General features: G+C 48.1%; 9 protein-coding genes across 9 annotated transcripts; 5 read left to right on the forward strand and 4 right to left on the reverse strand.

Annotated features, from left to right (window-relative positions):
* Positions 1 to 501: 501 nt before the first annotated feature.
* On the forward strand, positions 502 to 3,457 carry I302_104463 (uncharacterized protein; the record flags this gene model as incomplete). Its single annotated transcript, XM_065869885.1, has 19 exons — positions 502 to 659; positions 726 to 811; positions 885 to 953; positions 1,017 to 1,027; positions 1,080 to 1,120; positions 1,177 to 1,250; positions 1,303 to 1,371; positions 1,434 to 1,667; positions 1,802 to 1,929; positions 1,978 to 2,070; positions 2,133 to 2,255; positions 2,310 to 2,341; positions 2,400 to 2,664; positions 2,721 to 2,739; positions 2,791 to 2,816; positions 2,870 to 2,962; positions 3,021 to 3,043; positions 3,102 to 3,114; positions 3,188 to 3,457. 19 exons carry the CDS (start codon positions 502 to 504, stop codon positions 3,455 to 3,457), a joined length of 1,827 nt encoding a protein of 608 aa, XP_065725957.1.
* A 67-nt stretch (positions 3,458 to 3,524) lies between these two features.
* I302_104464 (uncharacterized protein) lies at positions 3,525 to 4,382 on the forward strand (the record flags this gene model as incomplete). The annotated part of the gene is made up of 6 exons (XM_065869886.1): positions 3,525 to 3,541; positions 3,611 to 3,626; positions 3,680 to 3,774; positions 3,845 to 3,963; positions 4,025 to 4,049; positions 4,115 to 4,382. 6 exons carry the CDS (start codon positions 3,525 to 3,527, stop codon positions 4,380 to 4,382), a joined length of 540 nt encoding a protein of 179 aa, XP_065725958.1.
* A 447-nt stretch (positions 4,383 to 4,829) lies between these two features.
* Positions 4,830 to 7,183, reverse strand: I302_104465 (uncharacterized protein; the record flags this gene model as incomplete). The annotated part of the gene is made up of 11 exons (XM_019189820.1): positions 4,830 to 5,104; positions 5,162 to 5,388; positions 5,443 to 5,573; positions 5,627 to 5,829; positions 5,900 to 6,149; positions 6,210 to 6,343; positions 6,396 to 6,560; positions 6,614 to 6,651; positions 6,708 to 6,759; positions 6,812 to 6,824; positions 6,887 to 7,183. The coding sequence occupies 11 exons, from the start codon at positions 7,181 to 7,183 to the stop codon at positions 4,830 to 4,832; spliced, it is 1,785 nt and encodes a 594-aa protein (XP_019049382.1).
* A 446-nt stretch (positions 7,184 to 7,629) lies between these two features.
* On the reverse strand, positions 7,630 to 8,703 carry I302_104466 (uncharacterized protein; the record flags this gene model as incomplete). The annotated part of the gene is made up of 2 exons (XM_019189821.1): positions 7,630 to 8,352; positions 8,407 to 8,703. 2 exons carry the CDS (start codon positions 8,701 to 8,703, stop codon positions 7,630 to 7,632), a joined length of 1,020 nt encoding a protein of 339 aa, XP_019049383.1.
* Positions 8,704 to 9,179: 476 nt separating this feature from the next.
* I302_104467 (uncharacterized protein) lies at positions 9,180 to 10,261 on the forward strand (the record flags this gene model as incomplete). Its single annotated transcript, XM_019189822.1, has 5 exons — positions 9,180 to 9,324; positions 9,375 to 9,407; positions 9,457 to 9,748; positions 9,800 to 10,045; positions 10,099 to 10,261. 5 exons carry the CDS (start codon positions 9,180 to 9,182, stop codon positions 10,259 to 10,261), a joined length of 879 nt encoding a protein of 292 aa, XP_019049384.1.
* Positions 10,262 to 10,315: 54 nt separating this feature from the next.
* I302_104468 (uncharacterized protein) lies at positions 10,316 to 11,886 on the reverse strand (the record flags this gene model as incomplete). The annotated part of the gene is made up of 6 exons (XM_019189823.1): positions 10,316 to 10,717; positions 10,767 to 10,885; positions 10,938 to 10,991; positions 11,050 to 11,426; positions 11,476 to 11,660; positions 11,713 to 11,886. 6 exons carry the CDS (start codon positions 11,884 to 11,886, stop codon positions 10,316 to 10,318), a joined length of 1,311 nt encoding a protein of 436 aa, XP_019049385.1.
* Positions 11,887 to 12,214: 328 nt separating this feature from the next.
* I302_104469 (uncharacterized protein) lies at positions 12,215 to 13,831 on the forward strand (the record flags this gene model as incomplete). Its single annotated transcript, XM_019189824.1, has 5 exons — positions 12,215 to 12,504; positions 12,556 to 12,804; positions 12,859 to 13,317; positions 13,364 to 13,480; positions 13,528 to 13,831. 5 exons carry the CDS (start codon positions 12,215 to 12,217, stop codon positions 13,829 to 13,831), a joined length of 1,419 nt encoding a protein of 472 aa, XP_019049386.1.
* A 264-nt stretch (positions 13,832 to 14,095) lies between these two features.
* I302_104470 (uncharacterized protein) lies at positions 14,096 to 15,689 on the forward strand (the record flags this gene model as incomplete). The annotated part of the gene is made up of 11 exons (XM_019189825.1): positions 14,096 to 14,160; positions 14,221 to 14,315; positions 14,378 to 14,469; positions 14,530 to 14,594; positions 14,650 to 14,803; positions 14,860 to 14,882; positions 14,937 to 15,021; positions 15,074 to 15,160; positions 15,208 to 15,289; positions 15,350 to 15,418; positions 15,472 to 15,689. The coding sequence occupies 11 exons, from the start codon at positions 14,096 to 14,098 to the stop codon at positions 15,687 to 15,689; spliced, it is 1,035 nt and encodes a 344-aa protein (XP_019049387.1).
* Positions 15,690 to 15,750: 61 nt separating this feature from the next.
* Positions 15,751 to 17,592, reverse strand: I302_104471 (uncharacterized protein; the record flags this gene model as incomplete). Its single annotated transcript, XM_019189826.1, has 7 exons — positions 15,751 to 16,067; positions 16,127 to 16,547; positions 16,603 to 16,763; positions 16,825 to 16,868; positions 16,924 to 17,140; positions 17,207 to 17,336; positions 17,401 to 17,592. The coding sequence occupies 7 exons, from the start codon at positions 17,590 to 17,592 to the stop codon at positions 15,751 to 15,753; spliced, it is 1,482 nt and encodes a 493-aa protein (XP_019049388.1).
* Between the last annotated feature and the right edge of the window lie 250 nt (positions 17,593 to 17,842).

Here is a 17,842-nt window from a genome sequence, read left to right on the forward strand (position 1 = left end):
AGTACTTAAGGTGACAGCTCTACATGCATACGATAGCTGATATAGCTGATGAGCTGATGGGTATGGTCGGTTGGTTGATTGACTGATGATTGATCTTGATAACTAGCTACAGTACGAATGAATGAATGATCGAGTGAGTGACGTGGCATTGATGTGAATGTGATAGTGTGAGATAAGGGGAACGGAGAAAGAGAGGCAAGGGGTTAAAGGGGCACCGTGGAGGTGAATACTGAAGTAGTACATAACTCCGAGTCATTTGTAGTTAGATCGGAACAACCGGGCTGGAAAACACCCTCACCTGTACAGTAACACCACGTACGGTGACATTATTCACTCACTACTTGGTTCAATCATTCATTTCATATCATATCATATCATATCATATCACGCACAGTGTATCACTCGCATATCACCCCTCCCCTCCTACCCTCAGTTGTTACTCTCCCCTTCCCTTCCACTTCCTCTCTTGTATTACCATTCCATCGTGTACAGTACACCACCATGTCCGACTCTCAGGGTGCCATCACCTCGAGGTTATCTTCAACCATAAAATCAACAGCTGATTCACTCGCTTCGTCGGTCAAACCTGCCGAGAACGAATTGGCGAGATGGAGAAGGACATTTGATAGGTTTGCGAAAGAGGAGGTAGAGGGAAAGAAGTGCGTGATATTCGAATCTGCGCTTGGCGAATCAGTGTTTCCGAAGCTGACACATGGTCTCTATAGATATCTAAACCCTTCCCAATTTATCGATGCTATCGCCCCTACTGATGAAGGTTTCAGCAAGATCAAAAGGGAACAATATACAAACTGTTCGTTATGCTTGATATCAAGACCTGGCAATACCTGATTAACAGCTAATCGCTAAATGATGGCATATCATAGTGTTCAAGGTAGCCGACAACGCTGGGCGGGGATTAGTATCATGGGAGGACTTTGTGGTATTTGAGACTTGTAAGTGATATCGGACTGATACTAAGAATCTCCACGAAGTTGTGAGCTGATTATCTCGTATAGTGCTAAAACGAGTAAGCAACCGCATGCACCTTGCCCGTTGCTACTTGGTCTAACGTTTCTTAGCCTGATGCGGATTATCAACTTGCTTTCCTTGTTTTCGATACGTGAGTGCACTTGGTAGTCAAGCTTGGGAGGATTGAGCTGACGCCATTACAAATAGTGACGCTTCCGGGACTATCGAATTTGACGAATTCAAAGCTGTGCTCTCAGCCAACACCGCTGCAAGTGGTATACGTGAGCTTCCTTCTTGTGAACTCCCAGACAGGCTAGCTGAACGATTTGATAGCCTTCGACTTTGACTGTGATTGGATGAAGCTCTACGTGGGTAAACGAGGTGGACGACATGTCCTGGGCTGTGAGTACGATGCTTCTTGTACAATCAGGAGCATCACCCAACTGATTACACGTTCGAGCTAGACCACGAATTCACTCAACTCATAAAAGGATACCAAGGTGAAAGACTTCGACAAGCTTTCCACCATTTCGACCAAGACGGCGATGGATATATCAGTCCGGAAGAGTTCCAGAGGATCATTGTGGAAATTGCTGGACACAAATTATCTGATTCAGTTCTTGAGAGATTACCTACGCTTTGTACGATGAATCCTGGTAGGAAGATCAGTTATTCTGAAGTCATTGCTTTCCATAATAGTGAGTTTGACGCGGGCTGAATCGTGTTCATACTCAAACAGGAACTCAGCTAACAGATGAACTATGTCTATAGTCATCAGAGGTACGAGACAGCACTTTACCTCGGGAACAGCTATACTAACCACACTTTGCAGAAATGGACGCCGTTGAACGTATCATTGAACACGCAGTCAGGAAATCGAAAGATGGTAGAATCGATGTGTCGGACTTCTTGGATGAAGCTGCTTCCAGTATGCGATATGGCATGTTCACTCCTATGGAGGTGAGTAGGCTTCGTGCTGCAAACTGAAACGATGCTAACATGTCTCAGGCCCAAATCATTTGGCACTTCGCTACCCGTGGAAGTGCTTCCACAAGCGCTAGACTTGGTTTGGCCGACTTCCAAGCTCTGCTCGATGCCAAGGTTAGTAGAATCTTGATCTTTGCATACCGAGTCGTGCCAAGCTGATTGTATATCTTGTCCAGTGGCAACCACCTGAAGCCGCTATAAAACCAGAGGTCACAGCTACTAGAAGTGTTTTATCGCAACTAGGTCAATCCGCTTACGGTTTTGTCTTGGGTGGTATCGCAGGAGGTATTGGTGCTTATGTGAGTGAAACGTATGCTACTGAACAGTGACCATTACTAACGCAGTCACGATAGGTTGTATACCCCATCGATCTCGTGAAAACTCGGTATGCTATATCAATCACCCCCAGATGTCCCTCAGCTGACGCATGAGAATCACTGTAGATTACAGAACCAGCGATCCACCGTGGTTGGTGAAGTGCTCTATCGAAATGCCGCAGACTGCGTGAGGAAGGTATACGCCAACGAAGGGGGTGTGAGAGCTTTCTACCGAGGTGTATTGCCTCAGCTTGTCGGTGTGGCCCCTGAAAAGGCTATCAAGTTGACCGTAAACGACTTTGTGAGGAAGAAGGCGACTGATCCTGAGACTGGGAGAATACCATTGTACATGGAGATCTTCGCGGGTGGTATGGCTGGTGGATGTCAAGTGGTACGTGATACTCTGGTCCTGTCAGCAATGATATCGCGGTTAATCAATTGGTACAGGCCGTGACGAATCCTCTTGGTAGGTACAAATGTTTACGAGGTACTGCTTTTATACTGATTTGACCTGCAGAAATCACGAAAATTCGTCTGCAAATGGTATGTCAATAATCCATCTCGTTTATTACAACCTGCTGATACTCCCTGTCTAGGCCGGTGAGATAACGAGAGCGGAAGGAGGTGGTGCCGTACCGCGAGGAGCGTTACATATCGTGAAACAACTTGGTCTCGTAGGGTTATACAAGGTGCGTGGAAGATTACCATACTTCAACGGTCAACACTGATGATGTTTCGATCGTGTAGGGTGCTATTGCTTGTTTCTGGAGGTGAGTCTCTGGGAGTTTGCTGATTGCGTGGACTGGAAGCTGATGGGTTGCTTCGCAGAGATATTCCTTTCGTGAGTTGATATTTCCTGAGTGGTTGACGAGATGATAGGTGGAAGCGCAAATGGTTGCGAGGGGAACAAACAGGGTGGGAGAAAGAAGAGAAGGATGCGCAGGAGGGGGAAAAGGGGGAGAGAGGGAGAAGCAAGGTGGATGGGAGGAGGGAATGGTGGGAGGAGGGCAGGAGGGGAGGGGGATGGGAGGAGGGCCGGGCAAGGTCAATATGGACAAAAGGGCGACCAACAGGGAGAAAGGAGGCGAGACGAGGGAGACGAAGGAGGATCGGGTCAGAGACAGGACGGGCGAAGGGAGAGAGAAAGTGGGATAGGGAAGTGGTATGGCGGAGGCTACGAATGAGTTTGGCTGGGGTGAAGGCGCTTGAGCATATTGAGGATTGTGACTGACTGCAACTTCCAACCAGTCAATGATTTACTTTACAGCGTAAGTCAACCTGGCCATCCGCGTCGCGTATGATTCCCGACTGATTTGCTTCTTCTATTCTGCATACAGATACGCACACCTGAAGGTAAGTTATCTACGTCACCATACCGTCACCACTCGCGCTAACCCCCTGAGCAGAAAGACGTATTCCATGAGGGTAGACGAGGTAAAGTTCTCAGTTTCGGAGAACTTCTCACTGCTGCTGGTATCGCTGGTATGCCTGCTGCTTATCTGTGAGTCGAGTAGGCATCATTACTTAGCGAGGGGCTGCCATTGATGCTGATAAATCCCTTGAATCGCTAGGACGACACCCGCCGATGTTGTCAAGACCCGACTTCAATCGCAAGCTCGAGCTGGTCAGACGGTGTACAAAGGTGTTGTTGATGGGTTTAACAAGATCTTGCAGGAAGAAGGTGTGAAAGGTGGGTCAGGACAATTCAAGACTTGATGCTCACTTCACTGACCTGCATTTATGATAAACAGCCTTGTACAAGGGAGGTCTTGCTCGGTGGGTACAGAAGTCTTGTGAGATCTGCTGCAAGCGCCATTTGCTAAATACGTCATCCTTCGCAGAGTCATTCGATCATCCCCTCAATTTGCCGTGACATTAGCGATGTACGAAGTGCTATCAAAGACTTTCCCTTACCCATTCGCTCCTGCTGTTCCCCTCGCCCCCACAACTTCCCGACCTTCGTTATCATCGTCTCAAGATATCTCAAGAGTAAGAGCCAGGAACGCGCTCAGGATCCTGTTAGACTGCAGTTCAAGATTCGGTATGGTCAGCTCGCAAGCGGCTTCGAAGAACGTCGCGGGTCTGCCCAAGGTGTTTAGATCATCGTAGGGGGATGGAAGCAGGGCTATCTGATAGACGTGCTTTGAGGTATGAATTATGAAGGTCAGTGGAGAAGCAGTGCGGAAGAGATGGACGGTGAATGGCTGGCTTGAAGAAGGCATGAATGGATGCGATCAAACATCTAAATACGAACAGAACTACGTTTATACATTGGATCGATTTCGCTCACAGAGGGGATACAAAATAGCATATCTATCATATGCATCATATCATATATCGTTGTGCAAAACTATAGATGGTCAGCGGAATTAGGCATCTGTTAGACCCAGGTCGAGAGTCGTAACAAGGCTGGGTGGTGTGCCCAATTCGCTCTCAGATATCAGAGTAACCCGAATGCATTGTCCGCCGCCGTCTATGAAATGGATTATACGAAACTATATATGGTAAGGTATGGAGAAAATTGGTATATAAAAGATACTCTTATCCCACATACGCCTACGCCATGTGGGCACCGCCCGCTCCTCCCTTGGTAAGCATGTTGTGGTTTCTAATAAATGCACCGAAGATCAACGCAAGGATACAAGCAGCGATAATTGGGATGAACGACTTGGTGATACTGATGATGTATGCCTCGATGACGGGAGGTTGTTCGGCCACGGGAAGTTGATAGATGGCTGAGACGGATTGTCTGACAGTTTCAAAATCGACATTAGGGGCCAGTCGTTTGATCTCAGTGTTCAAGAAGACGGATTGGACGGTGTTGATGATACCTGGAGGAAAAAATTAGCTTCCTGTACAAATCGCGTGCGAACCGTTGCACCACTCACCAATACCGATAGCAGCACCGGTGAGTTGGAAGAAAGACACCACACCAGTAGCTTGGGGTAAAAGAGCTGGTTGATCGTGGTACTCGGCTTGAACGGCGATCAGAACATTTTGGAAACTGAGACCGATACCGAAACCAGCCAAGATTTGGTATCCGATGATTCTAGCGTTGGACATTTCGGCGTCGATGGTGTAGAGAAGACCGAAACCGATGGCGGAGATGGGTGGACTAGGTTGGAGATCGGATTAGTGCAGATAGCGAAAAGGCGAATTGAACACTTACCCGATAAGGAGGAAAGGATAGTATCTTCCGAACTTGGTGGTGATACCACCGGAGATGAAGATAGCAACACAGATTGACAACATGAAAGCGATGATATCGATACCAGATTTCTCAGGTGAGTGTGCTCGACCCTGTATGAGAGCAATCAGCTTGATCGCGGAGTGTTGGATCGAAAATCACTCACAGCTTGGTAGAAGAGAGGGAGTTGGTAAGTACCACCCAACATAGCCAACATGAAGAAGAACATGGCTCCGGCACAAGCGATGACAGATCGGTTCTTGAGCAAAGACAGGGGAATGAGGGCATGTTTGTCGTAATACCATTGCCAAGCGCCGAAAGCGATGACGAGCAGACCACCGAGGATGAACAGGAGGATGATTCGCCAGTCTAAGTTTGGGATCAGCATGTGTTTAGGGGAAAGGGGGATGAGGTAAAGCGACAACGAATTTGGACTTACTGCCCCAGGCGTATTCGTTACCTCCCCAAGCCAAGGCCAAGAGAAGACAAGTAACGGTCAAGAAAATCAGAGCGGTACCGAGCCAGTCCATTCGTCTGAGCTTTCCGAGTAATGTTCGATCGTGAGGCGTATTTTCGTTAACCTCGGGGTCACGAGCGGGAAGAAGGAAGACCACGGCGGCAGCGGCTACACCACCGAAGGGAAGGTTGATCCAGAAACACCATCTCCAGCTGACTCGTTCGGTGAATACCTGAGAAAATGGATGTGGTCAGTCGAGAACAAATTGATTATGTTTTGATGGACCACTTACACCTCCTAAGAGAGGGCCGACCACGGATGAAATGACGAAGACGATACCAAAGGAAGCCATGAAGGCAGCTCGTTGATCCACCCGGGTGACAACGGCGATAACGGCAAGGATGGAGACGAACATTCCGGAGGCACCTAAGAATGGTGTTAGACAAGGGACCAGATCGGGATGGTTAGGTACACTCACCGATACCTTGGACTGCTCGTCCACCGATCAAAGTGGTCATGTCTTTGGCGACGGCGCAGATGAGCGACCCAAGCTCAAAGAAGAAGACGGCACCAAGAAGCATCCATTTAGCTTTGAGAATGGTGAGGAGTTGACCGACGAGAAGAATGAGACCACATTGGGTGACTAGGGGAGGTGGGTTAGCATTAAACCTTGGCGGTGATGTAGCGTGAACTCACGGAAATAACCAGTAATGATCCAAGATACCTGATCGAAGCTATACCAAAGGGTCAGTGAATGGATCAAGGTGCATCGAGTGACGACCCAACTTACGCTTGAAATTCGGACACGATCTGAGGGATGGCGGTGGAAACGATGGATTGATCTGAATCACAAAGTCAGTGACGTGCGGCTACCCGTACAGAGACGAGACCTACCAAGGGCGAACATCTAAAAATATCTACCGTCAGTAAAAGATGACAGTCAAAAGTCTTGGCGTTCCGTCAACTCACAAATACACTCAACATGAGCGACAAGAACACGAGATACAGACGGATACCAGTCAACAGACCAGAGGTGTCTTGAGTCGGTTCTGCTTTCTCGATATCTTTACCATCTGATTTGTCGTTTGAGTGGTTGGTCTCATTGAGGGTGAGTTCCTGACTGGCTGTGCGGCTGAGCATTGGTGATTGACCGTACTCTACAGCTTCAGAGGCGAGACCCTTTTCGACGCTCTCCAGTACTGTGGGTTGGTGTTCTGATGGGTTGAGGTGGTGATCTGCACCGTTGTGAGCGGTGCTGGTGGTCATTTTGTGATTTGGTCTGCTGGTGTTTGTATTATAGTGATGTTGTGTTATATAACAAAGGGGGGAAGTGTAAAGAAAGGATTATAAGTCGAATGAAGAATTGATTGTTATAATTGTTATATATATACTCTCATAGTATGGCATCGGTGCCGATGTGATTTGTATGTATCCTGTATAGGAGGGTGAGTGGGGATGACTCAACCAAACCCAATTAACAAAAATAAAATAAAAACACGGGTCAGTGCACCACGCTAGTGTATATATCCAACACCGACGGTCATCGATCACTTTTTAATGGTCAGTCAGGCACAACAACCTATTTCCACTTCTCCGTGTTGGTAGTTAAGATCTGAATTAGTGATTACCCGATCTCACTTTCAACCCACTCAATTGACGCACGTACCCTCAGCCACCACATGTTGCATTATCCCATTCATTCTCGGTCATATTCATATGTACGATGCCATACCCATCGACAGGACCATCGTACCCACGAAGGTCATGACTTTACTCAAAGCCTCTCCTTGCCCATGTTGACTGGACAGGACGGATTGAACCAAAGCGTCCCCCAAAGAGATGATCGCGGGCCCTGGGCACAACCCGGCGCCGCCCCAGCCAATTCCAAAGATCGCCGAACCCACCAACAATCTCCAGTCTATATCCTTTCTTGTCGGGACGTGCCAGCTTTCCCAAGGGAAGTTTGCCTTTGCAGTGTATTTGATTCTTGCGTAGTGTATCGCGTTGGGTAAAACACCGCTAAGCATGATCATACCGAGTGAAGGGTCAAAGTGTTTGAGATTGAACAAGCGTAAGAATCCAGACACCTTTGAGGGGTCGGTCATCCCTGAGATGGACAGGCCGAGCGAAAATATAGCGCCAAGAACAAAATAAGGCGCCAGACGGGTGGACCTGGTTGACGACGCGAGTAGGTATCGCCGGAGGGATGAGTAAGCGATTTGAGTGCCGAAAATCACACTCGCAAGCGCGAATGTAGTCGAGGCAGGTGGCATTTCAAGGGTATAGGCAGGGATGGCCGACGGGCTCAAAGGGGGTGTAAACAAGTTTGTAGTGAGGACAGCCGTGGTGAAGAATGTCGCGGTGGCTATGATTGATCGAGGGGAGAGTCTGGATACACCGCAAAGCATATGTCCACTTGTACATCCTGAGCCGAGCTGAACCATAACACTTGAGTAGAATACTTTGATGATAGACACTGACACACTCACTCGACTACCAAATCCGACCAGTGCCCCGGCAAGGGCTAATCTCCCAAAACCCAGCTGAGCGATGGTGTCTAAGCCATGTCCTGGAAAATATGATTGTAACCCCGTAACGAAGCCTATGAGCGGTCCAGCAAGGAGTCCACCAAGGGTGGCCAATTGCCATTCGTCGCGAGTACCGAAGATAGCGCCATTGAGAATACCTGATATTCCAAAGACGCGGCCGGTATCTTCAAGTAACGATGAAGTCGAGAAATGAAGTAGCAAACCTCCCAAGAATGTTTGCACAGGGGTGAAAGGCATTATATACACGAGAGTGGGTGAGGGGGTACAGTATGTTGATATATATACACAGAAAAATACTGCTTGGTAATGATCCTCGACACGAATCGACCACGAATGCATGCTTATGAATTACTCTTTTATATAATAGGGAGCCGGGGATTGACCTCCCTGAACTTTCACTGTCCACGTCTTCAAAGGGAGATAACCGGAGGTATCTGAGGTTTCTTTATCTCGACAACATTATTTTGTCTGCATTTCGCAGAAAACACTTGTCCTCGACGTCAAAGAGGTCTTCGTTGCTGTCTGGCTATACATATTCGCAAATATCCATGCGTGCTCTGCGCTGGCTATTTATAACAACAACTACTCACGGCATGTCGGTTCCGCATGACCGGCAGATGTGGAGGCAGGTCATGCGGTTGATGTCTATATAAAGCGACGAAGGAGTGATTGATTGGTGCATCCACAGTCTCTCAATCGTTGACAGATAAGCTATGTCGTCTAAGCTTACTCTCCAAAGCACTGTGAAGTTCCACACCGGGCGTGAGATGCCCAGGTTGGGGTTCGGCTCAGGAGGATTGAAAGATGAAGTAGGGGTTGAAGCTGTCGCATACGCCATGAAGACAGGTTATCTCATGGGTGAGTGTGCGTTTACACCGAAGCTGGATGGGACGCTGACTCAACTTCAGTCGACACCGCTCAAATGTATGGGAACGAGGAAGGTAAGTTCTCTGTCGACGGCCGACGTAATTCACACTGACTCCCTTACAGAGGTTGGACAGGGTATCGCTCAGTCCGGAATCCCTCGAAACGGACTGTTCATCTGTACCAAATGGCAACCGCCAGTAGAGGGTTCCGATGCCAGGCCTACCCCCGAACAGGTCCGGGACGAAGCTCGTCAATCAGTGGCTAGACTTGATAAGAGCAGATTCGACAAGGAATATCTAGATCTGATGATCATTCATCACCCAAGGCCTGATCCGGAGGGAAGGGCCAATCATTGGAAAGGACTTGCTATGGCTCAGAAAGAAGGATGGATCAAGGATATAGGTGTTTCCAATTTGTAAGCAATCCAACATCTAGAGTCCTTACCCCTGGACTAATCGAATGTTAGCAATATCAAACACCTCGAAGCACTTCCTGAGCCTTTACCCGCCGTAAATCAAATCGAGCTACACCCGTGGTGTCAGCAACGCGAAGTGGTCGACTATTGCAATTCTAAAGGTATTGTGCTCCAAGCCTTCTGCCCTCTGGTGAGGATAAGAAAGGACAAATTCGAGGATCCCGTCGTAGTGAAGATAGCAGAGAAGCACAACAAGGGGGTAGCACATGTCTTGCTTCGATGGAGTTTGCAAAAAGGGTAAGCTCGTTCAAGCAGAGACCCTCATTGTCCTATCTGACCGATATGATTAGCTTTGTTCCGATCCCCAAAGCTTCCTCTCCTGCTAGAATCGACGCCAACAAGGATCTGTACGACTTCGAGCTCGATGAGCAAGACATGAAAGAGCTAGATGGACTGGATCAAGGTGCTGCTGGCAGAGTCTCGGGCATCGATCCTGCTCATCTCCCCGACTAGGCTTCATAAGCAACTAAATGTAATGCATGTAAGATGGTAATAAATGTGATACGACTATATGGCAACTCGCTCTTGAGCTTTGAAAGCTACCCTCATAGCTAGAACCGCGGCCAAGCAAGTCGCAGCAAGTACGAAAAAGATGTTCCCTTCCCGCTCGTCCTTGCCTCCACTCATCCATCTTTGAAGGGGTAAGAAGATCGCTCCCATGCAGAAGTTGAGGGTCCAGTTCAAAGCTAAACCTATACTTCCTGCAGCGGTCACAGCGTGCTTGGGCATGACTTCGGGTAGTACCACCCATGTGACCGGGCCGAGACCGATAGAAAATGCGATGACGAAGGAGAACACTCCGATGACGGACAAAGCTTGAGCATCGTAGTTGATGCCAAATGCCAGTAGGATCGCAGCGATCGACATGAAGATGGTGGGAATGAGGAGAAGTCGACGTGTCCCCAAACGCTACGACCGGATTAGCTTGGTTAAGGACTGGTGCGCATGAGGAACTTACTTCGATGAGGAACGCCGGAAGCATTGTGATTGGGACTTTGGTTATGATGATGAAAAGAGCGATCAGGCGGGAGTTGGATTGGAATACAGGAGTAAGTATTCCGGTGGAGAAATACATGACTGTAAGGCAGATTATCAGTGAATGAAAGTGGGCTCTCAAAGCGGAACATACCTGGCGAAACTCCGCAGAACTGCTGAGACATCTGAGTGACGAGTACCACCCAAACTGCAAGATGAAAATCAGCATCTGCGACCAGAGACGATTGTTTTTTTTTTCCACTTACGACCTCGAACGACCAGTGGGTCTTTAGACAATATCAATTCCTTAATGGTCAGAGGCTTTTCACTTTCAGCGGGTAGCAAGCTGGTCTCCTCGTCGCTCTCTTCATCCCCTCGTGTCTCCTGATCCTTCTCCGGCGTTCGAATGAAAAGACTTCCCACCAGCTGTATTATTGCTAAGCCAAAGGATACCGTAAGGACATATCGCCAAGCGAAAGGTTTGGCGAATGGGAATGAGAGACTCTGAGCGGTCAACATCCCCAGGACGATGAAGATTTGGTTCATGATTCCCAGAGCCCTCTTGATGGATGATGGAGCGATTTCCGACAGTACCAATGGCACAGTAACCGTCGCTAGACCACACCCAATACCGATGATGATCCTGCGTGCATGATTAGCGATAGATCATCCGAAATGAAGGTGTCACTTACCGGCCAGCGATCATCACTCCCATACTATTAGCCAATCCAATGATCAGAGAACCTATCAAGATATGCAATGCAGACAGCTGGAGTGTCCCGATCCGACCCAAGTGATGATTGATATTCGTCGCGGCCAGAGATCCGAGTAGACCTCCAAGCGTGAAGATAGCAGTGACGATGCCGAAAGCACTTGGCTGCCGCACCGCTGTCAGCCAATTTCGTCTAAGAATACAGCTACATACTCACAGTCATATATATACAGTCCTTCAAGCCTTTCGCGTCCACCGAATGAGGTGTAATTCTCCCGGCACCTCCACAAGTGAGAGGTCCCTGTACTCCATTGAGACTACTAATCGCAAAACCATACTGAGTGGTGTGGAGAGCAGCCCAAGCTGCTGTGAGCGCTGTCCTCATTGACATAGTGTTGTATGGGTCGATACGAATAGGGCGTCAGATGTATGCTGCAAATGCGAATCTCAAATGCAGGTCATCGATCTTATCTGCGAGCACCAAAATGTCATGACATGGCTCAACGCGGGAATGACAATATAGTCCACCAATACAACACACCGGCACCGGTCCGGCCGAGCGTTACTATTTTTTCATACCGCCTGTCCTCAGGACTTACCGGCACCGGATTTGGACGCATGCAAGGAATGACGTTTGGACAGTGCAAATTCTTTATAAAGCTGGCTGAGCATAACGTACGTTCTTCATGTGATAATCTTTCCTCCAGACCTTTTGGACCATGTGGGCAAAATCACTACTTGCAGGCTCCGTACTCTCTACTGCTCTCGCCGGGGTCATTGACCTCTCCATCCCCTCAGCTGGCGAGCTCATCTCGGATGTGGAGGCTTGGATACATCCTTCCTCCGCCCTCGACTTCCAAGAGGACTACTATGATCCTCAGGCTCAGGTGAAAAGGAAATTATGCACTCTACATGCCTTAGGGGATGAAAAGGATGACTCGAACAATCTCGTCGCGGCTTTTGAGAAGTGTGGGAAGGGTGGTATCATCAGATTACCTGATGCCAACTAGTGCGTAGTATCCACGTTATCAAGCACAATAGCTGATAAATTTGCCGCTAGTACCATTGGCAGACCCCTCGACCTTCACCTTGAAAACGCCGTGCTAGATCTTCACGGCTGGCTGTCGTTCACCGCCGATGTTCCCTACTGGCTTGAGAACCACTTCGACTTCCCATTTCAAAAGCAGTCACTCGCATTCATCATCCGAGGTAACGATTATATCCTAGATGGGAATGATAAGGGTGGGATAGATGGTAATGGTCAAGTGTGGTACAATTATGCGAAAGATTTCGGAAACAAGTATGGTCGGTAAGTATAACTCCCCACTTCCCGGAAAAAACGTAATCTGACCTGCTTTTACAGACCCATGTCTCTCACGATCAAAGACTCAAAGAACGTTCTAGTGAAAAACTTCAGTATCATCCAGCCTCAATTCTGGGCATCGTTGGTCTGGGGCTCTGAGAACGTCTACTTCAAGGACTTCTACGTCAACGCTACAAGTTTCAACCCTGAATCCTCATCCGACGAGAAAAACTGGCTTCAGAACACCGACGGCTCGGACACTTATCAAAGCCACAACGTCACGTACGAGAATTTCGTGTATCAAGGTGGTGATGATTGTATCGCTCTCAAGCCAAATAGTACCCTTATTACCGCTAGAAATGTCACTTGTTTCGGGGGAACTGGTATCGCCTTTGGTTCAATCGCTCAATACGCCGGTGTCAAAGATATCATCGAGGATGTCCTTCTCGAAGACATCGGTCTCTATCCCTCCGACCAATGCCCAGGATACCAAGGTGTCTACTTCAAGTCTTGGCTCGGGTGAGTGCCACCTGCACGCACGAGTTCCCTGCTGACGATGAGATAGATACTCCGTCGGTATTCCTCCCAACGGTGGTGGAGGTGGTTATGGGTACGCCAAGAACATTACCGTAAGAGACGTCTATATGGAGGATATCTGGCATCCTCTGGTAGTACAGTCAGAGTGAGTATATCTCCTCTCGTCTTGGGACCGAGCTGACTGAGATTTAGCTTGACATACCTCGAATTCAACCGAAAACAATACGCCGACTCCGGCCTCTTCGAATGGAGCGATATCCACCTCAAGAACTTCACTGGTACTGCTCTCGCCAATCGTGTTGCCTGGATGTCTTGCTCAAAGATCACACCATGCCATGATTGGACTTTCGAGGATATTAACATCAAACCAGGTAAAAAGGACCATCCTGAAATTCATTATACCTGTAACAATTTCGTGCTGGGCGGCAATGACGGTCTGAGCCAATGTCATCCAAGCAATTCGACTTTTGAGACGGATAATGGAGGAACTTTGTAAAGGAGGTAGTCATACTTCCTGAAAGGGAAACGAACTATATAGACTATTCCATGCATAGAAACTACTACTATTGTAACAGTTTGCAGATGCACGTCACGTGATTTGAGAACTCCGTAGATAAGCAGAATGAGATGGGAGATAAGGACAGAGTTCACATTCACATACGCTCTATGTTAGGTGTACCACATCTTGTCCTTGACTCGCTATAGCCATGACACTGCATACAAGCCTTGACCACCGGAATCGATTGTGTGTAGACGGAAGATGAGCGACCTTACGAAGCTGTCCGATCAATTACTCAAGTCCGACTTCGATACCATACCTCTTATGTGAGTCGGAGTCTATCATTTGGCTCGCGTCGCTGAAGCTCTGCTAAAACATTGGTATAGTGATCTGACTGACGCTCAATCTCCGAACCTGGAAAAGAGGCAGGCTTTGGCAGAGTCGATAAGAGATGCATGTCTAAGCGCGGGCTTCTTCTACGGTAAGTCAGAGGTCCTCCTTCACTCAGACGTACCGCCTATTGACTAGTTGGCCCCGATGCAGTCAAGAACCACGGTGTACCCCTCGAAGTGGTCAACGAGACATTTAAGCAGAGTCATTCGTTCTTTGATCTACCCTCTGAAGTCAAAATGACTGTGAGTTCGCATCACCGATTGTCAGATGAATAAGTTGGTGTTCAACACACACTTCCTCAGGTTGATATCAACAAATCCGACAACTTCCGGGGATATATGAGATTATTGACTTCAAACACCAATCCGTGAGTCTGCTTCACACCTCGCAATTCAGACACTTCATTATAATCCTGTGTGCAGCGCGAACAAAGGTGACAGGCATGAGGCATTCAATATGGGCTTGGATCCGCTTGTACACCCGGAATCATTCCACCAGGATGAGAAGGAAGGTGAATTGAAGCATTCGGATAATCTGTGGCCGATTCAGGAGGACTGGGAAGGAGCAGTCGGATTTGTGAGTCGCTTCGGATGGATGAAGAGTACCTGCTGAAATGAGGTCGGTCAATGCAGAAGGAGGCCGCTCTGAACTACTAGTAAGCTACATCATGTCCATGAATGCGTTAGTCCGGGCTGACCCTTCCATAAAGCAAACAGGTGCTCGCTCTTGGTTACAAGCTGTTCCCGCTCTTTGCCCTTGCCTTGAATCTACCCGAAGACTTCTTCGAAGCCAAAGTCAGTCAAACTTGTCCAATCCTAAAGTTTGGCTCTGATCCTTCGTCTATAGACCCAACATCCTGCAGCGATCATGCGATTACTATTTTACCCTGCTTTAGGCGAACAAGAAGTAGACGAACTTATGCCTGGAATCGGAGTGAGTGACGTCTCATGTTCGATGGATCAAGCTGATCAGACCAACAGGCGCACACGGATTTTGAATGCTTCACTATACTCAGGCAGGATGAGGTATCCGGGCTACAAGTGCAGAACAGAAAGGGGGAATGTGAGTTGACGGTTGAGTTCCGCCCCAGTGTAGGGAGACGAGCTGATTCAGCTGTTACAGGGATCGATGCGGTACCCTCTCCAGATACTTTCATTGTGAACATCGGTGATCAGCTTTCGAGGTGGACGAGTGAGTCAGAGATTGCTCTGAAACTCTGCGATCGCTAAAGAACACAATGCCAGACGACATCTTTGTCTCCACGCGGCATAGAGTCCTACCCACTATCGCCAAAGATCGATACTCCATTCCGTTCTTCTTCGGATGCGATCATGAAGTGCCGCTCCTCCCACCAACGACATGTGTGACTGAAGATAGACCAGCGAGGTATGACGTTATGACCGCAGGAGCTTATGTACATATGAGACTGTCCGAAATCTACGCCCCAGCAAAGGACCAGTAGAGCGTGTTGTTATACAACAGTTGTAAGAGATATCCTGGGTTATGCATGATCGTAAGAAAAACTAGAATTGACCGCTTTCCATGACTTCTTCTCCTTCTGCTTCTAACACCCTTCTTTTGTTCTTGTCCAGTGACTTGGAATCATCGGACGCTTCGGGTGCATATAGAGCACACACTAAAGTTCCGGCTGCCATAGCGGCTAGGACAATCCAAGCGAGATAGCCTTTGAGAATCTGCTTCGATACGGAGATGGCGAAGATGCTGTTGATGACGGCTGGGAAGATACTCTTGACTATACCACAGATAGCTACGGCGATACCGTTGACCGTGGCGATAGCGGCCGGAGGGGCACAGGAGTTTAGGAGAAGTTGGACCGAAGCTACATAAACACGTTAATGAGTGACCGAGTATAGAGTATCTGACACAGCAATAACTCACTGAAAGTCATGTTACCAGACGACCCAAGGGTCACGAAAGCTCCCAGACTCAACTGGGATAATAACCAATGATCTGATCTCGCAAAAGCGTTGGCCAGAGCAGGTAGGAGCATGAAGAGAGGGAAGATGGAAGACACGATGATGAAAGTCCGCTTGGTTCCCAGCCATCTGTCGAATCTTGGTAAAGCGATCAACAGCCATAGACCTTGACATAGACCATTTGCGGCACCCAACGAAGCGATCTGAGGTGGATTCTTGCTTTGACCTCCGATGGAGACAGGGGTGAATAGGTACAAGGGGAATAAGGCGTAGATACAGAAGACGACTGTTACGGCCCATCCGTAGATCCCTAACATGCCGACCATCTTTCGTGTGAGAACTGATTTGACGGATGGCGGGTTATCACATTCTTTGGGTCGAGTCTGGAAATACTGTCAGCCAAGCAGCATTATTATGGGGATTCAGAACTGAACTTACCTCTTTCAAGTACAACGAGCAGAGTATCATTGAGGCTAAGATGTATATCGCACAAACGATACATGGAAGAGCGTAGGGGAACTGGACAAATAGGTGGATGTTGCCGAACACCTTGGGCCATTGTTTGGCTGGTTCTGCGAAATATCCTCCTAGAGTGGGACCTATGCGTGAAGGTGTTTCAACGACGATTAAACTCTTCAGTATATTAAGAAGTAAACTTACCTAGTACCGCTCCCATGTTAGCAGCAAAAGCAAAGTATGCGAATCTACACAAATGGAATTCAGCTAATGCTCAACAAGCAGAAGGGGGCTCAAACTCACGCTGTAGCTTGATTCGAGGAATCGCAATTCTCGGTAAACAACGTTCTAATGACCATTGCATTTCCACCAAAGACACCAGCCAAGAATCTGCACGCGTACATTTGCCAGACATGTTTGCAGAAACCAAACAATGCGGTTGAGGATAGCGCACCGAAGAGCGATGCGATGAGTACTGGTTTACGTCCGAATTTGTCCGCTGCTCTCGCCCAGTAGAGTACTTGAATCGAAGCGAGTTTATCAGCTAAAGCGAACATCGTCGCGATCTTCGGAGCTACAAACTTACAAGAAAGACACTGGGTGATAGAGAAGGCCACCTCGATAAATCCTACACTGTATCCTACATTTTCAATTGACACCTCTCCAGTTTCCACTATCATTTGTTGCACGAATGGGAACAGGATACCGAAAGTGAGCTTTGCGATTATCCACAGAATCAGCATAATAGCGCAAAGCTTGTAAACCAGCCAGAACACTCACAGGCTCCGAAATCCTTGCCATACTCAAGAGCATGATTTGTCCCATATCCAGAGGATTGGGCTCAGTGTTCTTGGCGAGTCTTGCGTCCTCCAGGTCATCGTTGAGGGATTCTGTGGCGCCATAGTTGGGTTCCTGGGTCCTTATCCCACGTATAGTCGACGTTTCGTCGTTGCTTGACCTTGTTGAACCCATCCTGTCTGTTTTGATCAATTGTATGTCAATCTCGGAAGAGCAAGTACTTAAACACAAGTGAAAAATACCAAACGTACTTATGCATCGGGTTATTTGTTTCATTCTCATCTCACCTTGCCGGCGGTGCGTTCTCGTTTAGTGCTGAAACTAGAAAAAATAACAATCCCCCAAACCGGATCAACCGGTTCTCGGACTCCTTTTCGCCGGACCAGCGTCATGCAAATAGATCTCACCTCGTTCAACCCTTCGG

This window comes from Kwoniella bestiolae, chromosome 2 (genome assembly GCF_000512585.2).
Source record: "Kwoniella bestiolae CBS 10118 chromosome 2, complete sequence".
Lineage (NCBI taxonomy): Eukaryota > Fungi > Basidiomycota > Tremellomycetes > Tremellales > Cryptococcaceae > Kwoniella > Kwoniella bestiolae.